The sequence below is a fragment of the Delphinapterus leucas genome, chromosome 1 (genome assembly GCF_059928025.1).
Source record: "Delphinapterus leucas isolate spDelLeu-1000000601 "Yukka" chromosome 1, BTC_Dleu_Yukka2, whole genome shotgun sequence".
Lineage (NCBI taxonomy): Eukaryota > Metazoa > Chordata > Mammalia > Artiodactyla > Monodontidae > Delphinapterus > Delphinapterus leucas.
The window spans coordinates 91,365,561-91,376,091 of record NC_143129.1 but is presented as its reverse complement, the minus strand read 5'-3'; the positions used below and the strand labels follow the sequence as shown (position 1 = coordinate 91,376,091).

Here is a 10,531-nt window from a genome sequence, read left to right as displayed (position 1 = left end):
ATAAATAAATAAATTTTTTTTTAAAAAGAGAGTGAGACAGAGATAGTAACCAACGACCGCCCTTGCAACGACTGCCGGACACATTTTATCTACAAATCACTGACTATTCTTAGGACAAGGGATACAATCATTTCTTTCAATTCATTTATTCAACAATGTACACCTACTGTATGACAGCAATTTCTTTTTAAAACTTGATTTTCTATTGCTCTTAAATTAACAGGTTGTCAAAATGATAATTTCTATAAGGAGGGACTTTCACTCAAAAGATCTGAAAGACCAATGCAGGTGAATACCAAATAGCCAGCAATATATTAATGCTTGAAAATGAATCAACTCACCTCCAATGACTCCGACACACAAGTAAAGTTCCTGCACAGTGTTACAGAAGGAAGCTGCGATCAAGCCACAGCCTGACAAGCAGCCGCCAACAATCATGATTGGACGACTGCCATATTTATTCACCAGGATACTGCTGATAGGACCTAAGAGATAATCAAAAATTTAGTGGTACACAAGGCATTGATGGCACTAAACGACAAGTCCTTCCAAATAAGCAGATACAACAAAAGGCAATGGTAAGAATATTGTTATCTATAATTATTTCATAATCATAGGTATGTGTGCTGGAAAATAAAGATGCTAGAAGAATCATTAATTGTGTATCTTCTCTATCTTGAAATCTTGGATGGAATTTTACTAAAATATAAAAGACTCTAGTCTTTCCTTAATCTTTCTTTTATTAGGCATAATAGGCTGAAAGCCTTGGTAACAGACGTTCATAGGCTTCTTGATTTATCTAGGATATGATCAACACATATTTAGTAAGTTTGCTCTATGTTAATTTTTGGGATAGGCAGACTGATGAGAGATTTTAAGAGTATTCTTTACACATCATCATAAGTGTAGTTTGTGTCATATTTTTTAAAAAGAAGAAAAAACAAAGGCAAAATACATAATTTTTCCCCCAAGTTCAGTAGTTTTGCAATTAGGACATCTAAATTTAAAACAAAACAAAACAAAACTGTTCCCATTTACACCTAGATATCTCAGGTATTGAATGGAATGTCTTCTAGGGTTAACCAGGTTCTGTGCCTATACTGCTGTTTTGTGACAGCAAAACTATAAAAAAATGTTTGTAGAAGATTGTCAGATAATGGTCAAAACATTCTCAGGTTTAACAACATAAACCAGATTAAATCTCCTCAGCTAGAGAGATGCATACCAAAAAATCACTTTTTCTTTAATGTGAGAGAAGAAACCAAACAAAAGTGTAGTGTTAAAAGGATCACAAATAAAAAGATTTTATGCATCAGTTTTCAAATACAAAAAAATCAAATGGCCTCTCCTCACTTGCTACAAATAGGTATAAACTGTAATTCCCCTTTTCCAAAATTTTAAGTCTTAATTATGAGTCTTATCTAAAGCAAACAATGTTTTAAGAGCTGTAACACAACTCTTAGACTAACAATATTTGCTGATTACAAACGAATGACATTTGACATTCTCTGAATTTCATTTATTTATAACACTTATGTCCCTACTTCATGGCTCTGGACTCTGGAGATGACAACTTTGTTTACACGACACCATAACATGTCTGCCTTGTTAAGGCAGATGACTGCAAATAAGAAAGGGTCACTGCAATGCATCAGTAGGGAAGGGGACACAAGAAGAACTAATATTTGAACTTGCAGCTAGTGAGAACCAAGTTTTGAATCCAGCCCATTTTCTCCCCATTACATATGTATTTTTGGAACTACAGTTCCAAAGTTATAAAGCAGAAGACACACAAATCAAGTTTCTCTTCTATTAGCACAGTAAATTCTGACTTTATTCTGTTTATTCTATACTTAGCTCCCTAGAAGATAGTATTTTTAAAAACAGACACAGAATGCACATATTCAGAATATACTACTGATCATATGTTGACATATTTTATTTCTATAAACACTATGAAAAATTCTAAATTACTCATATTCTAGTGCTACTATATTCAGAGTTGCAGTATGGTACACTATGATTAAAAGGACAGGCTCTGGCCCCAAGGAACCCAATTTCAAATTATGGTATGTATATTCAAACTGTGGTATGTATACATACATATAATAAACATGCAAGAAGGAATGAAAGCTTTTGATATCCTAGTATTTTGGAGGACCAATTCTCTCTAAGGGGCTGGTCAAGAAACGGCTGCGGGAGAGACTTCAGGCTCAACCAAGGATGTGTATAAACAAGTTCTCATTGAACTTCTAAGTCACTTCATGAAAATATTAGGCCACAGCTGCTTTAGAAATAATTTGAATTTACAGCTTGTGTATGATGAAAGAATTAAATACTGAAAGAATATTCATGAAATATGTCCATATAAATTAGGCATTAAACAGATTTTTGTATAGTCAGAATTACAAAGATAAAAAAATACTGCCACACTGTTGACTCTGTGAAGTAGAAGTTAATGCTGTAAAGTCTACAGTATTTTAAGTTCTAAACTAGGAACGTTACAATGACATTACTGTGGAACTGAAAATATGTGAATTTATACTTTCATTTTTTAAAATTAATTTTTATTGGAGTATAGTTGCTTTACAGTACTGTACAGCAAAATGAATCAGCTCTACGTATACATATATCCCCTCTTTTTTGGATTTCCTTCCCATTTAGGTCATCACAGAGCACCGAGTAGAGTTCCCTGTGCCATACAGTAGGTTCTCATTAGTTATCTATTTTATACATAGTTTCAATAGTGTATATATGTCAATCCCAATCTCCCAATTCCTCCGCCCCCCTCCTACTTTTCTTTGGTTGAGAGTCCACCTGCCGATGCAGGGGACAAGGGTTTGGTCTGGGAAGATCCCACATGCTGCGGAGCGGCTAAGGTCCGTGAGCCATGGCCGCTGAGACTGCGCGTCCGGAGACTGTGCTCCGCAACGAGAGAGGCCACAACAGTGAGAGGCCCGCGTACCGCAAAAAAAAAAAAAAAAGGAAAACCTCAAACAAAAACCAAGAGTAAGTAACTAAGACCTTCTCCTTTAAAAATATACTTTAACAAGTATCAGTATGTATCTGTGAACCAAAGCACATGGAGGGAGGGAGGGAGGAAAACTTAACCCTAAACCACTCACAACTCAAAACATATTATTGGTGAGGGTGTGGCCGAAATGTACAAATTAAAGAATTAAGGCAGTTTTAAATATAATTCTTATGGGGTCATACCACCTAAGAGCCAAACAAAACAAAATAACCCATTTAGTAAAAATTATGCCACAAGGCTCTTGATATGCAATTTATCTTTCAGAGTTATTTCGGGAAGAATGGCCCCAATTAGCTATCATTAAAAATAGAGAGGGGTACAGTTTGTAGGCCTATTATAACACAAATTCAGAGAAATGTGCTAGTTATCTCTGGGTGAGGACAAAGAAGGAACTGTTTTCCCAAAAGAAAGTGTCATGTGCAATTAGCACAACTGACATCACTTACTTCTGATGCAAAATGCAAGCAGCTCTCAAGCTCTTGCTCTGAATTGCAGCACGTGAACTTCTTGTTTGTAATCAGCTTAAAGGTACACTGAGCACCTGGAGTACCTCTGGATAATATTTACGCCAATTTCTTCAAGCCATCAGTCAAAACCTGATTAGAAATCCTGGCAGATCAAGTTCAGAGCCTCCAAAATTATTGGTTCTCAGAAGCTAGAAAATGTCCAAAATCCCTTTTGATTTCTCTGGGCTCATGAAAAAAAAGTAAGTACTATAATTTAGCACTTACGTTCTTTTAAAAAGCACTTAATTTTACAGTAGACAAAACAGGCATACGTTCAAAATTTTAAAGGCACAAAAAACTTACCCATTTTTCTGCAATGAGATTAAGCACTGAACTAATTTACAGACTTCAAATACTTATTCCTGTTTCATGAGATTACATTATTGTCTCAAGAGGATTACAAGCTTCCCTAGGGCAGGGATCAAGATCAGTGTTCTCTATCACTCACACCTAGCCTAGTGAGGACTATGTGCATACGGCTTAATAAACATTGGTTGAATCTGCCACCAGATTAGAAGCCTAAGCTAAGGTTTTACAGTTGAATTGCAGAATCTTTATACTGGGCTTTTAAAGAGCTCATGTGAAAATAATCTGAGGCACTAAATTATGATTAAAAAAGTGAAAGCTTGGCTAAATAAGCAACATGAAACCCTGTCAATCCCAAACAATACATACACTTAACTTTCGAATCTCTGCTAACTAAGCAACTACATATTTTATTATTATGGGAGGTTTTGACTTTTACATGTTAAATTGTGTTTTGATGTTCCAAGGCAAACAAACAAACAAACCCACAGTATTTTAAATGATATTAAGGTAAGCAACGTACTCTCCACATTTCCTTCACAACATGTCAAAGAAAACAGAAAGGGAAAAAATGATAAAACTTAAGTTTAAGATGAAGCTGAAATGCTTTAGGACTAATTACATCACAAGGAACAAAACAAGGAGGATTTTATCCAGTTCTTTAATTCTAACACTATGAAAAGATTTTACCTGAGACTTTGAACTGTGCTATTGAGGTTAGCCCGATTTACTTTAATTCTCCCAACATCAATTTTTTAAAATCTTTATTTACATTTATACCTCAAGAGTCTAGCAGAGAGCAATAAGAAAAATAAGTTGTGCACATGTCATTTTTCTGAGAGTTTAAAAATTTTTTTTTCCCCCTCTGAGAGCTTTTTTAAGTTCAATGATACGGAATTGGAACAAATCCTCACAATTTCTTATTTCTGTTTCGGAATACTATAGTGCAACAAACAAAGCAAGAGTTGTCATTGTTAACAAGAATAAAAAATGTGACTCTAAACATAAAGCTCTGAGAAATACCATTTCAAAACACCTCACCGAATAAAACATTTTTTTTTAAAGTTACCTAAAACAGAGCATCTGGTTGCTTAATGAAAATTAAAACAGCAGGCCTTAGTGGGTACTTACCTCCACCATACATGACAGCCAACATGATGGAAGATATCCATGACACTTCACTGGTGGTGGCATTGAATATACCTTCAATTTCTTTGAAGAACACAGTAATAGATTTGGGAAACGCATAGGAGAAGCCGATGGAAATGAAAGCTCCAACTACCACTGCCCATCCCCAGCCTCCATCTGGGGGGGTGTATCCAACTGGACCTCCAACTGCCGGTGGCATTTTAAGTGTAGATAAATCCCAAAATGCAGTTCAAATCCAAATATCTAAATGATACAAAATTTAAATAAAATGTCAGCAATAAAACACTCCCACCTAGCATTCCCAACAACAAAGCACCCTTTACAACTAGCCCTCAAGTAACTGAACTATTTTTCAACGTTACTTGGCCAATATACATTATCTTCTAAGGACGTTATCAGAAAAAGAGACTTCAGAGACATGATATTGCCCACATTTTTTAGTAGCTTAAAGGAAAACAGCTCCTCACCATTTAAGAAACCATAACTGAAACAAATCCTTTTCAATAAATGTAACCTTTGTATTTCAAATAAGCCTTCCTGTCTTAGCAGTTAATATAATTCCTCAAATTACTAATAACTAAATAAGTAAATAAATGTCTTATTTGACTATCTGCTTGCAAAATTCACATAACACATACGCTACAAAGTTTCAGGTTTTAATACAGGCTTTATAAGTTTTTCCCTTTTCCCATGTATTCTACAATACTGACTTTCTCTTACTAATATGCTGACTTAAAAGTAATAGGAAGGAGGTACCTGACTCACTAGATATGTAGCAATTTGCAAAATAAAAGATCATTCTGAACACATAAGAATTTCATTTAATGACCTGGAAAATTATTTCAGAAAAGTTTCCTTTTATCTAACTTCCTTGGTTAAACTCCTAAACAACGCAACTAATCAATACAGTTGAACTCACAAGTTGAACTATAATGTCAAAAGATGGTAGTTTCAAATCAAAGATTATCTATCCCGTTTTCTTGAAGCCACCTAGTACTAATGAATAGCAAGGTTAGAAAATGAAACTTCCTGTTAGATTATGAACAGGGAGAAGATGGGAATGTTTGTTTGATAGTAGCCTTACCTATTTTCTCATGAAGGTGTCCTTTAATTTATTCAAAGCCAACTTCCACCCTATACTATAACTCATCCTACAACAGTATGTTAGCATGTCCATTTCAAATTATCTCCACTCAGACTGTATTATACAATAAAATACAGGTCACAGATGACAAACTCACTCTTGGCTACAGCATTCTTTAGTCTAAAACACAAATCCTAATTTCATAGTGTAGGAGTCATCTCCTAAATATTGTTCCTTCCAATCCATCTGAACACTTCAAATATGATTTAAGACACTGGACATTGTAGGGGTGGGAAGAAGACAGTCCCAAAGGGAAATTTCCCTAAAGGCAAGGATATAGGTTTCATCACTTCTACTCAACATTGTACTACAGTTTCTAGTCAGTTTGTGCAGGCAAGAAAAAGAAATAAAAGGCATAAAGACTAGAAAGGAAGAAGTAAAGCTGTCTTCATTCACAGAAGACATAATTGTCTATGTAGGTAATTCTAAAGAATATACAAAAAAAGGTACTAGAACTAAAAATGAACTAGATCTCAGGACACAAGACCAATAAATAGAAATCAACTCTGTAAGCCAGCAAAGAACAATCAGAATTTGAAATTAAAAAAAAAAACTGAACAAAACATTTACAACAGGACCAAAAAACTGAACACGGATAAATCTGATGTGTAAGATGTGTACACTGAAAACTACAAAATATTACTGAGAAATTAAACAACTAAATAGATAACCCACCCCTATGATTTGAAAAAATCAAAATTTAGGCAAAGATTTCTGAAGGCACATGGCACCACGTTAATTAAAAAGTTTCTAAATTGGGGTTTCCCTGGTGGCGCAATGGTTAAGAATCCACCTGCCAATGTAGGGAACACGGGCTCGAGCCCTGGTCCTGGAAGATCCCGCATGCTGCAGAGCGACTAAGCCCGTGTGCCACAACTACTGAGCCTGTGCTCTAGAGCGTGTGCGCCACAACTACTGAAGCCCATGTGCCTAGAGCCCTGCTCTGCAACAAGAGAAGCCACCGCAATGAGAAGCCCACGCACTGCAATGAAGAGTAGCCCCCGCTCGCGGCAACTAGAGAAAGCCTGCGTGCAGCAACAAAGACCCAACACAGCCACACACACACACAAATAGTTTATAAATTGAATTTCAAGCTACAGATTGGGAGAAAGTATATACAAATCATATATCCAAGAAAAGACATGTCCAGAATATGAAAAGAACTTTTATGGCTTAATAGCAAAAAGACAAACAACACAATTAAAAAATGTGCAAAAGATTTGAAAAGATACTTTACCTAAGAAGCACATGAAAAAATGCTAAAAATTGTTATTCGTTTGTGAAATATAAATTAAAATCCTAATAGAGATACTAATATATCTCTATTAGAATGGCCAAATTTCAGACTGATAATACCAACACTTGGTAAGGACATGAAGCAAACGGAACTCCTGTATTGCTGGTGGTAAATCAAAATGATACAGCCAAGTTGGAAAACATTTTGGCAGCTCCTTATGAAGTTAAATATATATTTAACATGTGACCCGGTCATTTCTAGGTATTATCCAAGAGAAATGAAAATATAGATCTTCACAAAGACGTATATAAGAATTCTCTAGTAGCTTTATTCATAATGGCCCAAACTGAAAACCCAAATGTCCATAAACAAATGAATGGATAAACAAATCATGGTATAGCCATACAATGGAACATTACTCAGCAATAAAAAGGATCCAACTACCAACACATGCAAGAACATGGATAAATCACAAATGCATTATGTTAAGTGAAAAAAAGCTAGACATGAGCCTACATTAAGTTCTAGGAAAGGCAAAATTATAGTACTAGAAAACAGATTGGAGGTTGGGGAGAGGAGGCTGACTGCAAAGGGGTTTCAAGAGAACTTGATTTTGGTCATGGAAATGCTCTATTATTATGGTTGTGGCAGTAATTATTCATCAAATTGTACATCTTAAATTGGCACATTTTATTGTATGTGAATCATACCTCAATACAGCTGATCAAAACAAAAAATATAATCAAGGACAGTGTCAAGGAGGATAAACTCTGGTGGCACAGGGAGATAATACAGAAGGAAAAGAAGATGGCAGGCAAATTCCTCTGTCTTGCCTATCTGGATGGTTAAAAGAAAGAATAGGAAAAGGAAGAGGACAAAGAAGAGGAGAGAAGACTCTCTTCTGAGAATTCACAACTACAGGCCTGTGTGAGCTTATGCTTGGCACGGGAACATCTGTGGGAAACCTCCATTGTTCTTCCAGAGATATATATGTTTGATTTTGCAAGCAAAGATTTCCCACAGACAAAGCTCTGCCAAGTATAAGCTGACAATCTAAATTTTCAAAACACACCAAGAATCAATTAATCGTGAGTGAAATAAAACTAATCCAACACAGCCAGAACTATAGACATTGGATATGGATACTTAAAATGATTAAAAGCATGAAACAAGGCATTAAATGAAAACACACACACACACAAAATACTACAAAAAGACTAGTTAATTTGAAACAGAACTTCTAGAAATGAAAAGTATATTCAACAAAATTAATAGGTTAACCAGCAGACGGAACATAGCTGGGAAGAAACACAGTGAACTGGAGGATGGGTTTGAAGAAAATAAAATTCAGGGAGACCTTTATTCTGAAGCTAGGAGAAAGGTTTAGAAACATGGAGTTTAGAATGGGAGGATCTGGCAAACATCTAATGGGACTTTGGAAGAAGAGAACAGAGAAAGTAGGGAAGAGAATTTTCAAGAGTTAATGGCTAAGTATATTTCAGACTTGATGAATAATATGAACTACAGTTTAAGGAAATCTAACAAGCCAGAGAAAAATCTTAAAAAAACACTATTGAGAAAAGACAGATTATAAAACTAACAGATAATCACACCAACAAAACAGAATTCTCATCAGTTTTGAAAAACTCTCAGCCACCATATATTCAAATATTGATTCTTCACCATTCCCTCTTTCCACTCCTCTGAGACTCCAACTGAATGTGGGTTGTCCAGATGGAATAAGGTCCTACCTTTTCCAATATTTCTGCTTAACCCCTGTCACGAGACTCTTTCTCTCTGGGACTATGTATTCTGGAATGTTCCCTCCTTTGGGGGCCCCAGAGATTTTTACAGCCTGTGGCAGTGAACCACAGTAAGAACTGGGATAAATGAGAGGTATACTTTCCTTGTGTAGTGGATCTAAGGGCTTTTGGATAAAGCAAATTAGAAAAGGAGAAGCAGAAGACCTCAGGCCTCTATTCTCAAGAGAGATGATGTTTAGTTAAGGGTATCTGAATCTGAGAATCTGGAGAATAATTCCATTAAAAATATAACCCAGTTGAAAGAGTAAAGACCTCATCCTAGGGCATTTCACTTACCTATGATACAGGTGGGACAAAAATATTTACATGTTGAAGCTTCCTTAAATTTCTACTGGAATGAATATAAATAAAAGCTATTTAACAGCTCAGTTCTGCTGAAGGAAACAATCTGGATGCTAAAATTATGTTAAACAGAATGGCTCCGGGCATTAATTTTGAGTTTTTCCTTCATCTAATTATGAAAAAAGAGAAAAGCACTTGAAAATTTTCAACCAAAGAACCACTAAAAAGATTACTTTGCCTCAGAATGTTTGCACACACGGAGAGACACCCACACACAGACGGTAGAGCTGCTTAACACATCAAGCTCTGACTCCAACGGCTAATACGTGCTGGACGTGATTAAACTTTGAGCTTCGCTGCCAGCTATGATTTGTCCCAGTTAGTTACAGCAGTTACAATTTTTAGTCTCTAAGACTTGCCTCATCAAGTTAATAATACCTTATTCCATAGTATAAAACTTAAGATTTAAAACTTCAAGAAGCTTTAAAAAGATTCATTAGGAAATAAAAAGTATAAGAAACAAGAGTATCCAAATTTCAAAAGAACACTTCAAAAAACCAGACGTGGATTCAACACAGTTCTGCCACCATCCAACAAATGGCTGTCCTTCCTAACTTAAAAATTCTGAGGGTACCTAACAGGAAGTATGTAATATCATTATCTAAACACACTATTTTCTTTTAAACTGACCAAATCTCAGCTATAAACAAAAGGGTTCATTCAGAAAGTAAATTATGTGAGCAGGCCCCCTGGCACAGTATTCAGAGCCCCACTGAGAAGAAGGAATACTCAAGTCCAGAGACTAAAAGAGATTAAAGTTTAATATTTTAAACCTTACGATGTGCACAGTAGCCTTCCTATTAGCTTAGCTATTATTTTATGACTCTCTAGTATTTGCCTGAAAGCGACAGGAAGATTTTTTTAAAAAGTGATAGGGTATATACATCAACGCTACTCTCTTAGTCCCAGCTTCCCCTTCCCACCCTGTGTCCTCAAATCCGTTCTCTCTCTGCGTCTTTATTCCTGTCCTCCCACTAGGTTCATCAGTAC

At 35.7% G+C, this 10,531-nt stretch overlaps 1 protein-coding gene across 1 annotated transcript in view; it reads right to left on the bottom strand.

The window, feature by feature from the left end:
- SLC16A1 (solute carrier family 16 member 1) overlaps positions 1-10,531 on the bottom strand; it is a 36,603-nt gene that overhangs the window by 12,094 nt on the left and 13,978 nt on the right. The window contains exons 2-3 of the mRNA XM_022584042.3: positions 4,978-5,238; positions 342-485 (exon numbers count right to left, since the gene is read on the bottom strand). Coding sequence (XP_022439750.1) covers positions 342-485; positions 4,978-5,194 — 361 coding nt within the window. The 5' untranslated portion in view covers positions 5,195-5,238. The remainder of the gene's footprint in view (positions 1-341; positions 486-4,977; positions 5,239-10,531) is intronic.